Source organism: Paroedura picta, chromosome 3, assembly GCF_049243985.1.
Source record: "Paroedura picta isolate Pp20150507F chromosome 3, Ppicta_v3.0, whole genome shotgun sequence".
Classification (NCBI taxonomy): Eukaryota; Metazoa; Chordata; class Lepidosauria; order Squamata; family Gekkonidae; genus Paroedura; species Paroedura picta.
In genome coordinates this window covers 3,533,907-3,555,083 of record NC_135371.1, presented here as the reverse complement: position 1 = coordinate 3,555,083, position 21,177 = coordinate 3,533,907, and the positions used below count along the sequence as shown (strand labels likewise).

Here is a 21,177-nt window from a genome sequence, read left to right as displayed (position 1 = left end):
AACCCACAGGGTGGGAACCCCAAAGCAGCCAAGGGCAGAGGGCAGCTGGGCCCCTCGGGGAAAGACCCCCCCCCCCTTGGCTGCCTTTGAAAGGTTTCTCGAATAATCCTGGAGGAGGACCAGAGAATCCCCCCCCCCCCCCGGAGTCCCCTGCTGCTCTTCCAAAGGCTCCTTCTCCGCTTTGTTTGGCCAGTTTGGTGTAGTGGTGAGGAGTGCGGACTTCTAATCTGGCGAGCCGGTTTGATTCTCCGTCCCACCACATGCAGCCAGCTGGGTGACCTTGGGCTTGCCACGGCACTGATAAAACTGTTCTGACCGGGCAGTGATATCAGGGCTCTCTCAGCCTCCCCTCCCTCACAGGGTGTCTGTTGTGGGGAGAGGAAAGGGAAGGCGATTGTAAGCCGCTTTGAGCCTCCTTCAGGTAGTGAAAAGTGGCATATAAGAACCAACTCTTCTTCTTCAGTAATCTCAGGGCTCGCTCAGCCTCACCCCCCTCACAGGGTGTCTCTTGTGGGGAGAGGAAAGGGAAGGCGACTGTAAGCCGCTTTGAGCCTCCTTCGGGTAGGGAAAAGCGGCATATAAGAACCAACTCTTCTTCTTCTTCTTCTTTGCCCTCCGGGCTGTGCTGCAGAGTCACCCTCGCTGGGGCAGAGCTGAGCCAGCCGGGCGGCGCTGCCTTGGGGGCTTGCAGAGACAGAAAGCGGAGAAGCCCCTTCCCGGCACCCCTTCGGGGGTCTCTGGGCATGGGTGGGGAGGGTGGGGATTACTCATGAGTTGCAGAAAGGATGGGGGGGGAGGGAAATGCTTCGCAGCCGGATCCTTTGGGACTGGTGCAGCCGGGGTTACTCCCGAGGAGCCCCATTGAGCCGCAGCCTCTGGCGTGCGCATCCGGCCTTGAGAGGGTTAAGGGGAGACAGGCTGGGCGGGGTGGGAGGACGTCATTTCCGGCGGATGAGGGGGAGCTCCGGGCCAGAGGCACTGAGGAGTCCAGACAGCTTCCAGGCAAGTCCGTCGCTGCGGGTGGGGGTGGGGGTGGGGGTGGGGGTGGGGGTGGGCAAGCGCCTCTCTCCGACTGGCCTGCCTCACAGGGTGGTTGTTGAGGGAGACGGAGCCCACGAGACCAACTGCGACCCCCCACCCCTGTCCTTTGTTGGAGAAGGACGCCTCGCGGCTCCTTCAGGCCCTGAAAAACGGGGCAGCTAAACGCAGCTCTTCCTGAACCCTCAGCTCGCTGGGCAGAGGCAGCCCCACCCCGAGGCCCAGTTCCCCCTCCTGCCCGGGTTATTTGGGGGGAAGGAGGGCAGGCAAGGGAGGGACACACACACACACCCTGCCCGCAGTGCAATGGGGAGCAGGCCTGGGTTCAGGGGCGGCCAAGGGGGAGGCAGCAGAGCACAGAGCTGCCTTCTGGGCGTTGGGGGGCCCCAAAGAGGCTCAGAGGGGCCCAATGGAGGCTGCTCCCCCTGCTCGGCTGCCCCATAGGCCCACATTAGGCTCCCCTCCCCCTCCCCCATGGCCAGACTCAGGAGGCCCCAGATGCATTCAAGGGTTCCTTTCAGGCCTCTCTCCCACCCCCCCAGCTGGACTCTGGGCCTTCCCTCCGGGGGAGCTGGGACAGGGGCCAGGGGAGAAGGCGGACTCTTCCCTGGAGGAGAGCCTTGCTGTGTCCGCCCAGCTCCTCCACACGGTCAAAAGAGCCGAGAGATGCTCTTTGCCAGGATTGGCTCTCCTTGTGCTTATACTTGTGGGCCATCTCCCACATGGGGTCCACCCAAAAGGACCAATGAAATGAGATTAATTTTTTTAGAGGGGAACCCATGAAACCCACAAGCACAAGATTCATTTATATATTTACATACTGCCTTCCCCCGGAGGTTCAGGGCGGTTTACAGGAAACAGATGCAGGTAACATAAGGTAACACATGTGGCAGCAACAATATAGAACTGCAAAGGAGCCTCAGGACAACTCTTACTGGGACCCCGCGGGTTAAGGAGACTTCCCGGAGGAGCCCGTTTTCCTCCAGGGGGACTGGCCGGGGCGGGCGGAGACGAGCTGCCATTCCGGGAGACCTCCAGGCCCGGCCGGGAGATCCTGGGAGCAAAGGCACCGCCTAGGAGGACTGAAGGTGGCCCCGCTCCCCGCGGCCCCTGGAGGCCGGTCTGCAGCTGGCCTTAATGGCTCCCGAGGAGCCCCATTGAGCCGCAGCCTCCGGCCCTGCAGGTGGGTCCGGCCTTGAGAGGGTTAAGGGGAGGGAGGGTCTGGCCAGAGCGGCTCTTCTGCTGGGCGGGGGTGGGAAGACGTCATTTCCGGCGGCCAAACCGGATGAAGGGGAGCTCTGGGTCCAGCAGCCGCGCCGAGGAGTCCGGACCGGGCGGGGCTTCCAGGCAAGTCCGTCCCTGGGGGTGGGCGGGAGGTGGGTTGGGCGAGCCCCTCTCGTCGACTGGCCTGCCTCGCAGGGTTGTTGTTGGGGGGAGGTGCAGACGAGACCACGAGCGCCCCCTCCCCCCGCTCCGTGGTTTGAAAAGGAAGCTTCGGGGCTCGTTCAGGCCCTGAAAAACGGGGCAGCAAAACGCAGCTCTTCCTGAACCCTCAGCTCGCTGGGCAGAGGCAGCCCCACCCCAAGGCCCAGTTCCCCCTCCTGCCCGGGGGTCTGGGGGGAAAGAGGGCAGGTGAGGGAGGGACACACACACACACACACACCACGCACACCCTGCCCGCACCGCAACACAGCGGGGAGCAGCACGAGGGCCCTGCAGAGCAGGCCTGGGTTCAGGGGCGGCCAAGGGGGAGGCAGCAGAGCACAGAGCTGCCTTCTGGGCGTTGGGGGGCCTTCCCTCCGAGATGCTCTTTGCCAGGATTGGCTCCCCTTGGGAGGAGGAAGCCCTGCAGCCTTCCGGGGTCTTGTGCTTATTGGCTGTCCTTCTTCCCTTTAACATCCTGGCTCAGGCGGGAGGCAGAGGGATTCCCTCTCAGCTACACACGAGGAAGCGTCCCTGGGCCTCCAGATGGCTGAGCCAAAGCTCAACCAAGGCCTGCCAGCCTCCCTCCCCAGATCTCAGGGGCTCCTTCTGCACAGAGGCCCCTGCCTGCCCCTCCCCCTCCCTCCGCTGGGCGCTCGGACAGAGCTCTTGGTGGACCCTTCAGTGCAGGGGAAGAGGTGCCCGGAGTGCTTAAGGGGTCTCCCGGTCCTCTGTCCTTGGGGGGCTCCGCTTTACCTTCAGAATTAGCCCCCAGGACGGAGGGAACCAACCAGTCAGAAAAAGGATGTGAAATATTACCTAAAATCCAAAGAGGCATGCCCAAAAGAGATGGGTTAGAGATATGGCAGAATGATGTTAGATTGATCTACAAACCACAAGGACTGTTGTTTGGATCCACCAGGGCAGTTTTCACTTCTCTGATATTCAGTTGTGTATTTTTTATTCTTGTCCCAGAGCCCTTTGTCTCTCTGCCCCCCCCCCCATGAGAAGCCTCTCCTCCTAGCCTGGGGAATAAAGGGGTCTCTTCACAGTCCCAGGTGGCCCAAGAGAAGGGAAGGAGATGGCAGAAGAGGACCCAGGAAGAACTGGGAGTGACCAGACTGCAAGCCAAGGCCCTTCTCCTGTCCTAGCTGGGAGTGGTGTGGAATTCTGGGAAAGGGCTGGGCCAGAGATGCTGCATCCAGCCACTGTGGCCTCAGATGTGCACAGCCGATGCTTCCGGCACTTCCGCTACCAGGAGGCCGAGGGGCCCCGAGAGGCTTGCAGCCGGCTCCACGGACTCTGCAACCGCTGGCTGGAGCCGGAGAGGCACACCAAGCAGCAGATCCTGGACCTGGTGATCCTGGAGCAGTTCCTGGCCCTCCAGCCCCAGGAGATGCAGGGCTGGGTGAGAGGATGCGGGCCGGAGAGCAGCTCCCAGGCGGTGGCCCTGGCCGAAGGCTTCCTCCTGAGCCAGGCGGAGGAGAGGAGGCAGGTGGACCAGGTGAGTGGCTGTTCTCCAGGTAGGTATAATTCAAGTAAGGAGCTCTGGCCTTGTCCTAAAGATCTCCTGCCAGACATTTGTCCAAGTGTTCATCATCCAAAACGGATATTTAACAGCCTACTTTACAACTATGTTACTAATCCCATCATTACAGACAGAGGAATCACTTGAATTGTGTTTTTTTTGTGGTAGCCTTGGAGGTTCTGCTTCGTTTACTGTCCTCGGGGCCACAGAAAGCCCATTTAAAGAGGAGCCTCATCCTGCCGTGCCCAGCCCCCTCCCCCAAGTGCCTTTTGGAGTCCTCCTGCGAGATGGAGGCCTTGGGAGGCCGGACTCAGCTTCAGGCTCCTTTCCCAGAGCTACTCCAGAGGAGACCCATTGAGCCGCACAAGGCGTGGCTGATACCAGCCTGGCTGAAGGACCTCCCAGAGAGGACAGGAGGCCTTTTTCACTGGTTGGATTCGCAGAGCCCTTTGCTGGAGAGGCTGAGCCACACGGGGGTGGAAGAGGCAAGGCTTGCTTCTAGCAGGAGAGGCAACCCCTGGGGAAAGCCCTGCAGCTGAAGCCTGAGACGGTCTCCTCGGAAGTAAGGCAAGGGGAGTGTTTGGAGATCCCGGAAAGGAGGAAGGCTGGGATCCTCCTCAGGTGGGAAGAAGGCTGAGCATATCCGGGAGAGATGAAAACTTATCTATGGCTGGGAATCCGAGGAATGGGCCATAGATTCTCTGCCTAAGTATTTAATGGCCCGTATTATCTAGCCAGGAAAGGTTTGGGAAGAACTAGACAAAAGTGATTCCAGCCAGGTTCTTTTCCCATTGACATTCCGGGGGGCCATGGCTAGTAGGGGTGTTCTCCATTGTACGTATCAATTGGGCAATACAGCTGTCAGGATCGGTCAACTAAGGGCCTCGTGCTCAACTGCATTTTGCACCACCTGCAGTTTCCGTGTCAGGTTCAAGGGTAGCCCTGCGTAGAGCAAGTTGCAGTAGTCCAGCCTGGAGGTGATTGTCACGTGGATCACTGTGGCAAGGGCTTCCGGTGCCGGGAAGGGCACTAGTAGCTTTGTCGTTTGCAGATTGAAAAATACCTGTTGGGTTACCTTTATCCTCTGAGCCTCTATTGAGAGGGATTTGTCAAAGATCACCCCCAAATTCCTGGTGGGATTCAAAGGACCCATCCCTTGGTCTCCTCCATGCCATCTCTTACCCCTCTCCCTTCTGCCTTTTCAGACATTGGGTCAATCCCTGAAGATGGAAGCTACAATCCCTGAGGCGCAAGGAGCTCCTTCCGAGGAAGGCCAGAGGGGGCAGGCTGTGCAGGTGGAAGGTACATTCCCTGAGGAGGAAGGAGCTCGCCTGGAGCAGGGGCAGGGGGTGCAGGCCGTGGAGCCTGTCCAAGACGCCCTCTCCTGCGGTAAGGACTCCTCGTGCCTGGATGTGATGGGGGCACACTGTGAGCCTGATGGGTGGAGAGTCCAGGTCAGGAAAAGAATTAAATGTTTCTTCATCCAACAGAGAGTTGATTTGCATCACTCAGTGCCCACTAACTGAGATGCCTCTGGCTGAAATCGCCGTCATGAATTTCCTATGGTTTCTGACATTCTTAAAACTCACTCTGGTAGTCCAGTCGATCACTCCCCAAAAAAAGACTTGGTGAAGAAAATCTCCTTGTTGAAAGTTTAATGAACTCGGTACCTCTGAATTGTTGCTAAGACTGACACATTTATGGCCCCTCCAGTCCACCTGAACACTCTGTGTACTCTATGCAAACTATTGCTGCAGGCTACTTTAACTCCTATATTCAATTATACACAAATGTATAAAGACCAAAGGTAGATAAAAACACAGGGCAAAAGCTTGTGGGTACATGATTTTGACACTTTCCCATTATCCTTGAGTGTCCAGATGTGCTCCAGTCACGTCTGGGTCTAATGTGACGGTGTCATTTCATGCGACATCAATTCCAGCCCCCACTTTCCTTCCCTCCAGACCAGACTCAGATCTCATTGAAGTCTCAAATACGTTGGAAGCGTTTTTAATCCGTGAAACTGAAAGGTTCTTCTATTCTGCCTCTCCCAGAATTCAGTAAAAAGTCTTAACATTTTTGTTAGGTGTACAGAGGGAAAGGGGGTATTCGAGGCAGGGAACACAAAATCAAACCCCCTTCCTTCTTCCTTTGTCTCACATGCAGGCAGTGGAGAGGTTCTGCTGAGCTGTCGTCTGTCCAAAGATGTGGAAAGGGCTGCAACCCACCCAGTCCAGGTAGGAGGGACGAGCAGGAGACAGGCCGGGCCCAGCCTCCTTTCTCAAGGACCTCTTGCTCCTGCATCTGTCCCAGAGGTCCGGGGGAGAGATCCTCTGAATGCCGTTCCCTTTGCCCATGCCAAACCGGGCATCCTCTGCCTTCCCTCCCCTTGTGCCATCTCTGCCTGGTGTGCAGGGAAATCTGCTTTTCCTTTCAGCCTCCCTTCTCCTTTGAGGACGTATACGTCTCCTTCACCGAGGCAGAATGGGCCCTGCTGGATCCGGGCCAGAGAGCTCTGCACAGGGAAGTCATGCTGGAGAACTGGGAGAGCGTGGCCTTTCTGGGTAAGGATCTCTTGCAGATTCCAAAGCTCAAATTGCCTCCATTCTTGTGACATGTTTATATATTTAAGAGAAATACACCACTTTGACTTTGGTCTCAGTACTTGGAGGGGGGGGGGGGGCTCCTGCTCCCTGGCAGTGCCTCTTCCTGGCATGCAGAAGGCCGCAGGTTCAATCCCCAAAAGGGTCAGGTAGGTGTTGAAGGGAAAGGCCCCTGCCGGAGACCCTCGAGATCCGATGGTGGACTGAGCAGGCCAGACTGACTCCAAGGGACCAGGGGTTGGATCCAGCCGAAGGCAGCTTCCTGGGTCTGCTCTTGCCCAGGGGCAAATGAGGCCAGGGTCGGAGCCATCCGCCCAGCTAGAGAAGGTGCTCTGGCCGGAGGGAAGAGAGAGGGAACCCGGAAGAAGACTGTGGAAGGGATCAGATCCTTACTACTCTGTTGCCAGCGTTTACCACGCACCCTTCCACCGTCTTGGGGGTCACCAAGGTCCACCCTGCCTGTGACTGGGAAGGGATCCTGAGAAGGACACAATCTGGGTCCCCCAGCCCCTGAGCAGCCCCCACTACAGCAGGCTCATGGGGAGAATGCACACAAGCCAAGTAGACTTACATTCATGGAAAATATAAGTCATCACTAAACAGCACAGTTTCTGCAGCCCAGGAACAGAAAAACCAGGCATGCTAACGGTTCTGTCTAATCCGTGAAATACTTGGTATTAGATTATCATGGCAGGATGAATACTCCTGCTGTAGCTTAATTTTCCCTACATCAAAATATTCCTCATGTTGAAGCAGGGAAATTTCAAGGCGTATCAGCCGACCTTGAGCATAAAGTTAGCATGTCCTCCCTCTGGACTATATCTGGATTAAAGCTTTAACCTCTGAAGGCTCAGGGGGTCCAATAAGGGGTCCTTTATGGCGTTTTCCAGGGGCTGTCAGCACCCTCCTAATCCCCCTCCCTTTTGGTGACATGACTGGTGCTTAAAGGTAAAGGTATCCCCCCCTGTGCAAGCACCAAGTCATGTCTGACCCTTGGGGTGATGCCCTCCAGCGTTTTCATGGTAGACTCAATATTTTTTTTTATTTATTATATTTATATACCGCCCTCCCTGGGGGCTCAGGGCGGTTTACATAATAACACAAGAACAATACATGGAATGTACAATATGGGGTGGTTTGCCAGTGCCTTCCCCAGTCATCACCATTTACCCCCCAGCAAGCTGGGTCCTCATTTTACCGACCTCGGAAGGATGGAAGGGTGAGTCAGCCTTGAGCCGGCTGCTGGGATCGAACTCCCAGCCTCATGGGCAGAGTTTTAGATTGCATGTCTGCTGCCTTACCACGCTGTGCCACAAGAGGCTCTGTCTGGTGCTTACGGTCAACCAATGAGTACATTCTGATTCTAGAGGAAGTCTCAAATGTTGACACCTCCAAGGGAGAGCAGGTCAATGGTCACGTTAACCCCTGGGGGAACGAGGGAGGTTTGCTTCTCCAATCCATTCCCCTTATCCTGATGGGGATTGTGGGCTCTGATCTGGATCTTGCTTCCTTCCTTCCAGAAGAATTTTTATCTATTTCTTTTTACTTGGTTATGTACTGTGATTTATTTATAGTCCTCCTTTTCCCCTGAGATTCCAGGGAGATTCCAGGGAGAAACGGCACAGGCAGAAACCAGAATTCAGCCCTTCTTGACTGCACCCTCCCTCAGGGCAGCTTCTGAGAGGCAATATTGTAAGCTGCCACGAGCCCTCGTTAAAGGGGAAGGCAGCAGGTACAAGCAATTAGATGAAGCTCAAAGCGATTTGCCACTAAAACACCTACCTGCTCCCAGCTGTCCTTGGCCTTGGTTCCTATGAACCCACCCGATAAATAATTATCCTGACTTTAATCAATATTCTTTAGTTACGTTTAAGACTCACCTGGGAGATTAGAGAGAAACAAATGCTAAAAATAGCCCCTTCTTTGTGGTGTCGGAAATAGGAACAGACCAGTTTGAAGTGAATGATTCTGACAAAGGTGAAGTCTTTCCCTGATTTACAAATCTTCAGACATTCCAGGTGTAGGAGTTACAGACGGCCACCCAGACCAGAGATTGTATCCATTCCTCTTTAAACTGTTAAAAAGTTACTAGTCAGTGCACCCGCCCCCCGTCCCCCCCCCCCGGCTCTGCTCCTTCCCCCTTTATTCAACCTTCTCCCCAGTTGGATCCCTAAATGCACAAGAGAGAAGGATTTTTAAATTCTTCCCCATATAAGAATGAAGACAACCCCCCTACACACACACCCTCCCTCTCTTTCTGCAAAGGAGGCGAGATGTTCCAGAGAGGCTGTGGGGGGGAAGGAGAGTGGCATTGCACCCAAGGGAAGGCTGCAGAGTTCCTCTAGGGAATGCCCAAAGGAAGGGGCTCAGAGTGAGCTTTCTTCCCAGTCTTGTCAAGGGAAGGGGCGAGGAATAGCCATAGGGGATCTCTGTTCCCCTTCTGAGCAACATTTGAGATCTCGAGGCTCAGAAACTTCAGAGGAAGACCTCAGGTGTGGCACTTGAGGGAGTGAGGGAGTCTTAAATGCTAGCAGTTTTGGGAAAGGTGGAGGGGTAGTTAAGGTCAGCCAAGCTGGATGAGGCCGAAGGGCCATCAGTTCTTTCCTGATATAGCCAGATAGATGCCTTTGGACCTGACCAGCCCCCTTGTGTGCTAACAGGATCTCTCTGTTTATTCCAGCAGTGGAAGATCAGGGGAACGGAGAGGGGGAGGAACTCCATCAGCAAAGACCAAATAGAATTAACGTTGAAGACTTACAAGAAACCATCAGGATCCAAGACAGGCCTAAGGCAAACACAGGTGTCCTTATGGGTGAGAAGCGAAGTGAAAGAAAATGTAATATACCTTTTCCAAAGCACAGGATTCTGAATTCCAGTAAGTGGATTCAAAGTAGAACGTACTTCAGAAATAGATCACAGCTTCCTTTTGAGTGCTCAGAGTGTGGAAAGAGATTCACTAGCAACATAAATCTTCAATGCCACCTGAAAACCCACACAGGGGAGAAGCCTTTTGAATGCTCAGAGTGTGGAAAGAGATTCACTAGCAACATAAATCTTCAATGCCACCTGAAAATCCACACAGGGGAGAAGCCTTTTGAATGCTCAGAGTGTGGAAAGAGATTCTATCGGAGCAGCAGTCTTCAGTACCATATGAAAACCCACACAGGGGAGAAGCCTTTTGAATGCTCAGAGTGTGGAAAGAGATTCACTCGGTGCAGAAGTCTTCAGGACCATCTGAAAACCCACACAGGGGAGAAGCCTTTTGAATGCTCAGAGTGTGGAAAGAGATTCAGTCGGTGCAGAAGTCTTCAGGACCATCTGAAAACCCACACAGGGGAGAAGCCTTTTGAATGCTCAGAGTGTGGAAAGAGATTCTATCAGAGCAGCAGTCTTCAGTACCATATGAAAACCCACACAGGGGAGAAACCTTTTGAATGCTCAGAGTGTGGAAAGAGATTCAGTCGGTGCAGAAGTCTTCAGGAGCATCTGAAAACCCACACAGGGGAGAAGCCTTTTGAATGCTCAGAGTGTGGAAAGAGATTCAGTCGGTGCAGAGGTCTTCAGGACCATCTGAAAACCCACACAGGGGAGATGACTTGTGAATGCTCAGAGTGTGGAAAGAGATTCTATTGGAGCAGCAGTCTTCAGTACCATATGAAAACCCACACAGGGGAGAAACCTTTTGAATGCTCAGAGTGTGGAAAGAGATTCAGTCGGTGCAGAAGTCTTCAGGAGCATCTGAAAACCCACACAGGGGAGAAGCCTTTTGAATGCTCAGAGTGTGGAAAGAGATTCAGTCGGTGCAGAGGTCTTCAGGACCATCTGAAAACCCACACAGGGGAGATGACTTGTGAATGCTCAGAGTGTGGAAAGAGATTCTATCGGAGCAGCAGTCTTCAGTACCATATGAAAACCCACACAGGGGAGAAGCCTTTTGAATGCTCAGAGTGTGGAAAGAGATTCATTAGCAATGCCAATCTTCAAAACCATCTCAAAATACACACAGAGGAGAAGGCTTTTGAATGCTCGGAGTGTGGAAAGAGATTCCGTCTGAACAACCATCTTCAACGCCACCTGAAAACCCACACAGAGGAGAAGCCTTTTGAATGCTCAGAGTGTGGAAAGAGATTCACTAGCAACATAAATCTTCAATGCCACCTGAAAACACACACAGAGGAGAAGCCTTTTGAATGCTCGGAGTGTGGAAGGAGATTCCACCATAGCAGCAGTCTTCAACAACATCTGAAAACCCACACAGGGGAGAAGCCTTTTGAATGCTCAGAGTGTGGAAAGAGATTCTATCGGAGCAGCAAACTTCAGTACCATATGAAAACCCACACAGGGGAGAAGCCTTTTGAATGCTCAGAGTGTGGAAAGAGATTCATTAGCAATAGCCATCTACAAAACCATCTGAAAACGCACACAGAGGAGAAGCCTTTTGAATGCTCGGAGTGTGGAAAGAGATTCCGTCTGAACAAGCATCTTCAAGAACATCTGAAAACCCACTCAGGGGAGAAGCCTTTTGAATGCTCAGGATGTGGAAAGAGATTCACTCGGTGCAGAAGTCTTCAGGACCATCTGAAAATCCATCTGAAAATCCACACAGGGGAGAAGCCTTTTGAATGCTCAGAGTGTGGAAAGAGATTCACTCGGTGCAGAGGTCTTCAGGACCATCTGCAAACCCACACAGGGGAGAAGCCTTTTGAATGCTCAGAGTGTGGAAATAGATTCATTAACAACAGCAATCTTCAACGCCACCTGAAAACACACACAGGGGAGAAGCCTTTTGAATGCTCAGGATGTGGAAAGAGATTCACTCGGTGCAGTAGTCTTCAGGACCATCTAAAAACCCACACAGGGGAGAAGCCTTTTGAATGCTTAGAGTGTGGAAAGAGATTCACTTGGTGCAGAAGTCTTCAGGACCATCTAATAACCCACACAGGGGAGAAGCCTTTTGAATGCTCAGAGTGTGGAAATAGATTCATTAACAACAGCAGTCTTCAACGCCACCTGAAAACACACACAGGGGAGAAGCCTTTTGAGTGCTCAGAGTGTGGAAAGAGATTCACTCAAAGCAGCCGTCTTCAGTACCATATGAAAACCCACACAGGGGAGAAGCCTTTTGAATGCTCGGAGTGTGGAAAGACATTCAGTCAGAGGAGCTATCTTCAACGGCATCAGAGAAAACACACCGGGGAGAAGCCTTTTGAATGCTCAGAGTGTGGAAAGAGATTCTCTCATAGCAGCCGTCTTCAGTACCATATGAAAACCCACACAGGGGAGAAGCCTTTTGAATGCTCAGAGTGTGGAAAGAGATTCATTTACAACAGCAATCTTCAATGGCACCTGAAAACACACACAGAGGAGAAGCCTTTTGAGTGCTCAGAGTGTGGAAACAGATTCCGTCTGAACAACCATCTTCAACGACACCTGAAAACCCACACAGGGGAGAAGCCTTTTGAATGCTCAGAGTGTGGAAAGAGATTCTCTCAGAGCAGCAGTCTTCAGTACCATATGAAAACCCACACAGGGGAGAAGCCTTTTGAATGCTCAGAGTGTGGAAGGAGATTCACTCAAAGCAGCGGTCTTCAGTACCATATGAAAACCCACACAGGGGAGAAGCCTTTTGAATGCTTAGAGTGTGGAAAGAGATTCATTAAGAACAGCAATCTTCAACGCCACCTGAAAACGCACCAGGGAAGAAGTGTTTTGAATGCCCAGAGTGTGGAAAGCGATTCACTCGCACCCACAATCTTAAACGCCACCTGAAAACCCACATGGGAAAAGCCTATTAAATATTTGGTGTCTGGAAAGATGTTCATTCAGAATTTCAGTCTCAGAGAACTCACAGTGTGAAGAATCCTTTTGAATGTTCATAGTGTTGAAATAGATTCTGTCAGAGTGATGGTCTTCAATACCATTTGAAAGTCCACACAGGGGAGAAGCCTTTTGAATGCTCCTAGTGTGGAAAGAGATTCCATCAGAGCATCCATCTTCAACGTCACCTGAAATGCCACAGAGGGAAGAACATAGATTCAGCTTACATAGGAAATCTAAGACCCCACAATTACTGCACAATGGAATGCACAATGGAATGAACTTTTACCCAAAATTTATAAACTTTTTCACATTTCCACCACATATGAAACAAGAAACCTACTTTATCACATTTCCAACATTTGATACCATAGTTTGTAGAAATTTTAATAATGTCACATACCACCTATAAAACATTTTATACTTCCACAGTTTTTGGGATTCTTCAACTAATTTTCTGTTGGCTATAAATGTAACCTTGTTGTAGTGATTGCATAGGTTTTTAATACAGTTGGAGAGCCTTCCTGACAGATATTCAACACCATATTTTCAGGATTGCAAGCACCGGGTCATGTCTGACCCTTGGGGTGATGCCGTCCAGCGTTTTCATGGCAGACTCAATACAGGGTGGTTTGCCAGTGCCTTCCCCAGTCATTACCGTTTACCCCCCAGCAAGCTGGGTACTCATTTCACCGATCTCAGAAGGATGGAAGGCTGAGTCAACCTTGAGCCGCCCACAGGGATTGAACTCCCAACCTCATAGACAGCTTCAGACAGGATTTCTGCTGCCTTACCACTCTGCGCCACAAGAGGCTCATTTGGCCCTATAACAATACACTAATAAAGAAAAAAGAGACGGAGAAAAAAACCCACTTTATCATGACATTTCCAGCACTTACAATTATATTGCCTTAAAAGTGTACAGAAGAAGAATAAAGAAAAGATTTCAAACATCTTGTTCCCCCTTCCCTTTGCTTCTCCATTCCCTTCCCCAATCTTCTTAAGGGGGTCTCATATCGAGGCTTGCTGCACCTTGTTGTTCCCGTAGACTTGCATTCTGTCCAGTTAGACTTTGACGTAGAAAGTGCAGTCGTACTCTTTTCCGCAGAATATTCACCGATGAATCTTGAGGCAGTTGCACCTCCTGGACTCCAATCCAAAATGTATCAGTACAATTTTTTAACTTAGAAGCTCCTTTAAATCGATTACTTTCAAAACAGATCCCTGTATCTTTTGGTTGGCTCTTGTGTACTGTTGCTTTGAAATAGCTGCATGCCTTTTTAAAAAGGGTGTCCTTATCTGGGAATTCATGTTTTCTGCGAGGCTCCGATACCTCCTTTTCCGTCTCCAAAATTTCAGATTTCTCTTCTGCTGATGATTTCCAACCTTGTTTACTGCTGTCATCAACCACTGTTATTGGTCCATCAATCCTGTTAAAAACTTCTTCCTTGCTGTCTTGGATCTCCTTGAAAATATTCTTAAGCAAACCTTTTGTAAATGCTTTAAAATCTTGGGTTTGTTTTTCTATTAGATGGGCCATTCTTTTTAACATAGACATGTTTTAGGCTTATAAGTCAGCAGCCAAGCTCAGACAATATTGCAAATAGCCAGGAGAGGTCCTATACAGTCCTAGGCAAAAGCGAAAGTCTGTTTAGTCCTCCGACGTTCTTTTGCTGTTGTTTGTAGAAGCATGGATTAATGGCTTTCGTTCACCCAGTCCACTGCATTCACTTGCAGTAAATAAATCGTAGAACTGGGTTAAAGCAGTTTCTTTTGAGAGAGAAAGAAAAGTCCAAGAGAGAAAATAGCTAGTCATCCTCTTGCCTTGACACGCTGACAGCATGTAATCCGGGGAGATGAATGTGGGAATCATTCAGCGTACTGAACCAAAGCGGAGCCATGTTGAGCTGAGTGACCGAAGGAGGGAGTACAGAGTATGGAAAAATACTGCCACGTTGGCAGGAACAGAGCTATGTGTCCTAAAGTCCAGAAGACTGAAAAACAACTCCATATAGGAAAGGGAAATGCCTTGTAGGCTCAATGTATGCTGTAGGCTCAATGTATGTTAATGTATAACCTTGTAGTATAGATAAGCATAGGCACAAAGTACATGGAGGTTAAGACTGTAACAATAAAAGAGGAAGGGGAGGGGGAGTCAGGAGCGCGCTCAATCCCCGGACGGGGAAACTCTGCCCGGACTCCCCTCAGCTCCACCCAGATGAAAAGGCACACCGACTCTGAATCTTTTTCCAGGGGCTATCAGCTGTTGGCTGGTACTGACAAGTGGTGCCCCGTGTGAGGCTCTTCGCCACACGTCTGCAGATATTTCAACGCTCACCTCGCCCGGCAAGTGTTTCAGGCGCCACGCATCTTCGGATCCCGGTGAGTCGTTCCCCGGTGTTTGCCTTCCGCCGCTTAGTGCTTTTTTCCCTCCACTATGGGCAGCTCCCTTTCCAGCCTGCAGAAGCGCTTTTGAAAGACCTTCAGTATATTCTTAAACAGAACAGGCTGCAGGTCCCTGAGGAAGATTTGACGTCCCTTATTTTGGCAATAGCCACGTATTGTCCTTGGTTCCCCGAAGACGGCACATGGGAAATAGGGCCCTGGGACAAGGTTGGGACCATCCTCCATGGAAATCCGCATGTTCCTCTGCCGGTTTTGAACGCGTGGTGCAAGGTTCGTGTGGCCTACAGTAGTTTAACGCCGCCTAACATCAGCCTGACCACGCTTACGCCTCAGAACCCGCCTGTTCCTGCTCTCGCTCTGCCGGCACCAGCCCTCCCGCAGCTTGCCGCACTTTCACCGCCGCCATCTGCTTCGCCTGCCTATCAGGCCCCGCTGCCGCCTGCACCCCCTCCTGACCCAGGCCAACCGCCGCCTTCCTTGAAGCAGGCCATCTTGGCTGCGGCCTCTTGGTCTGCGGAGCCCACTGCTTTTCCAATTTTTGTTCCGCCTTTTGGTTCCCCTACCCATGCGCCCTTCGAGTTCCAGCTCATGAAGGAACTGAAGACGGCTGTGTACACGTACGGCATTAGTCCTCCCTATGCTCAAGGATTAATGGACAATGTTTTTTCTCTTCACCTCATTCCCTAAGACCTTAAGTTGCAGGCGCGCACTCTCCTCCCTCCCTCAGCTCTGGTCATTTTTAATAATGAATGGGAGCATGAGTGCTGCGAGCGCGCTCCTGCGCTCGTCCAGCAATATAATGCCCAGTTGCCCCCTGGAAGTTCTCGGGCGGATGAGGCCATCATGCTAGACGGCTTATTGGGGCGAAGCACCCAGGCAGCTATAACAACGCAGGTTGCCTTGCACCGGCCGATTCAGGAGGCCTCCGTGGCCGCCGCGTGAGCCGCCTTTCTTCGCACCCCCGACCCTACTGGGAAACTGCAGAAATGGGGAGCAGTCCGCCAGGGTCCAACGGAGCCTTACACTGAATTTATAGATCGACTCATGACCGCCGTTCAGCGACAAGTCACAACTCCCGAAGCTCAGGAGGTGGTAGTCCGCCAGCTGGCTTTTCAGAATGCCAATGATGATTGTCAGGCAGCCCTCCGTCCCATTGCCGACCTACGAGGGACTGATATTCATGCTATGCTGCGGGCCTGTCAATTGCAGACCGCATACTCCTATGGAGCGATATTTTTGTGCAGAGGAACCCCTGGCTCGACCACTGGTGGCCTACCGATGCCTCCCCGACCCGGAGTGGAAGGACCTGTCCCGCTGATAACGTGGGGTCGGGGATACGCTGCAGTCACCGTAGAAGGCACTCCGTTGTGGGTGCCAAGCCTCTGTGTTCGACCATGGAAACCAGGAAAATGAGCTTTTGTATTTTCTGTTCTGTTACATGCTTCTTTTTGTTGATTGTAATCTCTTTGTACGTCATGCTCAATATATGTTCGAGCCACACAGTAATGATTCTATCTTGTTGTATGAACCCCCTTTATCGGGAGAGAAAGGCAGGTTTTGTCCCTGGCCTACTGACCTCACCACAGTTGGTGATGGGATCCCTTAATGAAATGGGAAGTAAACCTACTGTATTTTGGCCCCCTGAACAAGCTCGAAATTATATAGAAACAGGTTTTCGAATTAGATGGATGCGTGTGACCATGTATACTAAAGGATTATGTTTTTGTTGTGGGGTTAATAATGTTATATATAACAAACATAATAGAGATAATGAGTACAAGTGGTGGGACTGGATCGTTGGGTGGCTGCCTTCAATAACCTGGCTGCGACAAGCGGTGGTGGGAATACTATGTGTGATTTGTGTATTAATAACAGGATGTTGTTGCTTACAATGTATTCCGTCTTTGATGACGCAGTGCGCTGATTGGTTTCATGCAAATAAATCGGCCAAAGCCGTTTCTAGACACCATTTCATGGCGCCTGTATATCAGGCGGTGCCCACTAGAGATATAATTGGCTATTAATTAAAAGAAAAGTGGGCATGTGGGAATCATTCAGCGTACTGAACCAAAGCGGAGCCATGTTGAGCTGAGTGACCGAAGGAGGGAGTACAGAGTATGGAAAAATACTGCCACGTTGGCAGGAACAGAGCTATATGTCCTAAAGTCCAGAAGACTGAAAAAACAACTCCATATAGGAAAGGAAAATGCCTTGTAGGCTCAATGTATGCTGTAGGCTCAATGTATGTTAATGTATAACCTTGTAGTATAGATAAGCATACGCACAAAGTACATGGAGGTTAAGACTGTAACAGTAAAAGAGGAAGGGGAGGGGGAGTCAGGAGCGCGCTCAATCCCCGGACGGGGAAACTCTGCCCGGACTTCCTTCAGCTCCAACCCAGATGAAAAGGCACACCGACTCTGAATCTTTTGAATTATAAGAGTGCAGAAAGAGTTTCACTAGGTGCAGCAATCTTCAGGATCATCTGAAAAATCCACACAGGGGAGAAGCCTTTTGAATGTTCAGTGTGGAAAGAGATTCACTCAAAGCACCAGACTTCAATGCTACCTGAAAACCCACACAGGGGAGAAGCCGTTTGAGTGCTCAGGGTTTGGAGAGAGATTCAGCTTCGATTGCCATCTTCAGCAGAGCCTAAGGACCATATAATCATAGAATAATAGAATTAGAAGGTACCTCTTGGGTCATCTAGTACAACCCTCTATACTATGCGGGACAATCACAAACCTATCGCTCATCCACTAGATCCTGCCACCCCCTTGAACCTTCACAGAAGCAGCCTCTCCATCAGATGGGTTTCAAGCCTGTGTTTAAAAATTTGCAAAGATGGAGAGCCTGTTCCACTGAGAAACTGCTGACTGTTAGGAACTTCTTCCTGACCTTTAGACGGAATTTCTTTTGAATTTGAATTAATTTCATCCCATTGGTTCTGGTAAGTCCCTCCAGGGCAAGAGAGAACAACTCTGCTCCATCCTCTACATGGCAGCCTTTTAAATACCTGAAGATGGTTATCAGATCCCCTCTCAGTCGTCTCCTCTCCAGGCTAAACAGACCAAGCTCCCCCAACCTTTCCTCCTACGTCTTGGTCTCCAAAGCCCTCACCATCTTAGTTGCCCTCCTCTGGACCCCCTCCAGTTTGTCAACATCCCTCTTCAACTGCGGTGCCCAAAACTGAACACAGGACTCCATGGGAGGCCGAACCAGAGTAGAGACTAACATGGAAGAAACATTTTGGGAGCTCGTTGAGCTTGTTTGGAGGTTCTAGCAGGGGAGCGCAGCTATCGTATGCCCTTGACCGAAGAACGGTACACTCCTTCTATCTGGGATGGTCGTCCTGTTCCACCGAGCAGCAGCTTCAGGAGGGACGCACAATGAGCGATAGGGAGGTAGGAGACACCCGCCTAGCCAGCCAGATCAGCTGAATCTACCCTTGCGATCAATGGGGTGACAGATGTTGCAGCCAGATCTCCCTCACAAAGTAGAACCAGATGAGATTCTGAGATTAATAAAAACCCCTAGCATCCCGTAAATCAGTGGGCGCCAACCTTTTTATCACCAGGGACCGGTCAACGCTTGACAATTTTACTGAGGCCCGGGGGGGGGGGAGTAGTCTTTTGGCGAGGGACATCGCCGCCTGAGTCCCTGCTCCACTTGCTTTCCCGCTAGTGCCCCTGACTTCCCACCGCCAGCTGGGGGACGCTGCCAGCAGCAGCTGCGCAGCGCCACAGCAAGGGGGAGCCCCAGCCATGGCAGCCTCTGGAGAGCACCAAACGTGAGCCAGTGGCAGGGCAGCCCTCAAGGCAGCAGCCGGGGAGGAGGAGCCGCGGCCCGGTACTGGTACCCGGACCGGGGATTGGGGACCACTGTTCTAAGAAATCCTCTTGCAGGCGCTTTTGACTCTCACTTTGGGCCATGACTGATCCCCGCTAATTAATCCGACCCTATTTCCTCCTGTTCAGGACTTGGGTCAAGGTCAAGAGCTAGGGCTTTTCCGCACACCATTAATGTAGCGCCAAACTTACCTTTTGAAGATGGTATGTTTTTATGTTTTAACACAATGATGCCAACATCCCGCGTCCACCCAGCAAACCTAAAGCTACAGTGGCAAATTTTAAAGCGCAAGTTGGGGAATAGCATAAAGTGGATTTTCCAAACCTAAAAAGCTTGAGCTAATGAGGGCAAGCAGCCAGACATAGGCTAAGAAATGTATGGAGGTGAAGAAACGCTATCTCTGCCTCCAACGTTCCACCCTCACACCAGCCTCCCACTCCCTTCTGGGATGGGTTCTAGAATTTTTTTTTAAAGCAAACTGCCTGGAGCAACGAATAGACATACAATCGTGCAGGCAAAGCCACAAAGAATTTTTCAACAAAGTTCTCACACAAAGCATGACTCTCTAAGCTTCCCCCCCAAATCAGGAACGAGATTAATTTTTTAAAGTATCAAGACTTGTGAGTCCATAATGGGTGGCATTCAAAAAGCACTATGCATGTATGCTTGGATGCACAGGAGTGTCAACAGAGAAGGATTGAATTTTAAATAATTGAAAACATTTAGATAGGGGATTGGTTGCCTGGTATGTCCGACAGGCAGAAGAGAGTCCCGTGTAAACTGGGTTGCTCTCTTCCGGCATTTCAAGTAGACGTGGAGTGTAAGATGCTCAAAAAGGTGGCAGACAGAAGCGAGACAAGTGAAGAATGTCCGGAGGCGCGATTATTTTTAGCGCTACGCCATTACAGTGGTATGAAGCTATTTTTGGGGGGTCTGTGGAAATGCCCTGGAGTTTTTGGTTATGACTTGATGGATCTGTGTTCAAATCCACAGTCGGCTTGGAAAGTCTTTGGACCTTCTCTTACCTCTATCAAACATTGTTTTCTGTGTTTAGCAGGGTTTTTGTGTGTTTGCCTTTGTTAAAGTTTTCAACAGTTCTTGTGGCACGTCTTTTTTCAGTCATGTGTAACCGTGGGAATAAAATTTTATTGTGGACGCTTTACACTCGGGTACATGACTGATCCCCATGAATTAACATGACTCTATTTCTCCCCATTCATTATTTGGGTCAGTTAAGTTCAAGAGCCACAGTTTTTGCTTATGACTTGGTGGGTCTGGGTTCAAATCCACAGTCGGCTTCGGATGCCATTTTGCCTGTCACAGTTTCAGGCTAGCAGACCTTGCAAGACAAGCCACACTAGTTAGCTAAAAATAATAATAAAAGTATATAACATAACTATCTCTAATGCTCAAAACGCACAAGCAGGAGGATTTTGAATCCATAGTCCAAGGTCCACAGAGGCCTGACCCTCAACAGTATGGCATCCCAGAAGGCCAGGAGCAGCAGCAGCAGAACAGGATGGCCAGACCCAAAGCGAGGAGGTAGACTTCAGTAACCGGAGAATACTTGTGGGCCATCTCCCACATGGGGTCCACCCAAAAGGACCAATGAAATGAGATTAATTTTTTTAGAGGGGAACCCATGAAACCCACAAGCACAAGATTCATTTATATATTTACATACTGCCTTCCCCCGGAGGTTCAGGGCGGTTTACAGGAAACAGATGCAGGTAACATAAGGTAACACATGTGGCAGCAACAATATAGAACTGCAAAGGAGCCTCAGGACAACTCTTACTGGGACCCCGCGGGTTAAGGAGACTTCCCGGAGGAGCCCGTTTTCCTCCAGGGGGACTGGCCGGGGCGGGCGGAGACGAGCTGCCATTCCGGGAGACCTCCAGGCCCGGCCGGGAGATCCTGGGAGCAAAGGCACCGCCTAGGAGGACTGAAGGTGGCCCCGCTCCCCGCGGCCCCGGGAGGCCGGTCTGCAGCTGGCCTTAATGGCTCCCGAGGAGCCCCATTGAGCCGCAGCCTCCGGCCCTGCAGGTGGGTCCGGCCTTGAGAGGGTTAAGGGGAGGGAGGATCTGGCCAGAGCGGCTCTTCTGCTGGGCGGGGGTGGGGGGACATCATTTCCGGCGGCCAAACCGGATGAGGGGGAGCTCCAGGTCCGCCAGAGGCGCCCAGGAGTCCGGACCCGGCGGGGCTTCCAGGCAAGTCCGTCGTTGCGGGTGGGGGGCGCGGAGGCCCTGGGAACGGGGGGGGGGGCAAACCCCTGTCTTCGCCTGGCCTGCCTCGCAGGGTGGTTGTTGGGGGCAGGTGCAGGCGAGACCACGAGCGCCCCCCCTCCTCCTGCTCCATGGTTGGAGAAGGACGCCTCGCGGCTCCTTCAGCCCCTGAAAAACGGGGCAGCAAAACGCAGCTCTTCCTGAACTCTCAGCTCGCTGGGCAGAGGCAGCCCCACCCCGAGGCCCAGTTCCCCCTCCTGCCCGGGTTATTTGGGGGGAAGGAGGGCAG

The 21,177-nt window shown here is 51.6% G+C and overlaps 1 protein-coding gene across 1 annotated transcript in view; it reads left to right on the top strand.

The window, feature by feature from the left end:
- The first annotated feature begins 2,397 nt into the window (after positions 1–2,397).
- LOC143834176 (uncharacterized) overlaps positions 2,398–21,177 on the top strand; it is a 32,600-nt gene continuing 13,820 nt past the window's right edge. The window contains exons 1-5 of the mRNA XM_077330778.1: positions 2,398–3,964; positions 5,194–5,377; positions 6,155–6,225; positions 6,426–6,552; positions 9,272–12,247. Coding sequence (XP_077186893.1) covers positions 3,542–3,964; positions 5,194–5,377; positions 6,155–6,225; positions 6,426–6,552; positions 9,272–12,247 — 3,781 coding nt within the window. The 5' untranslated portion in view covers positions 2,398–3,541. The remainder of the gene's footprint in view (positions 3,965–5,193; positions 5,378–6,154; positions 6,226–6,425; positions 6,553–9,271; positions 12,248–21,177) is intronic.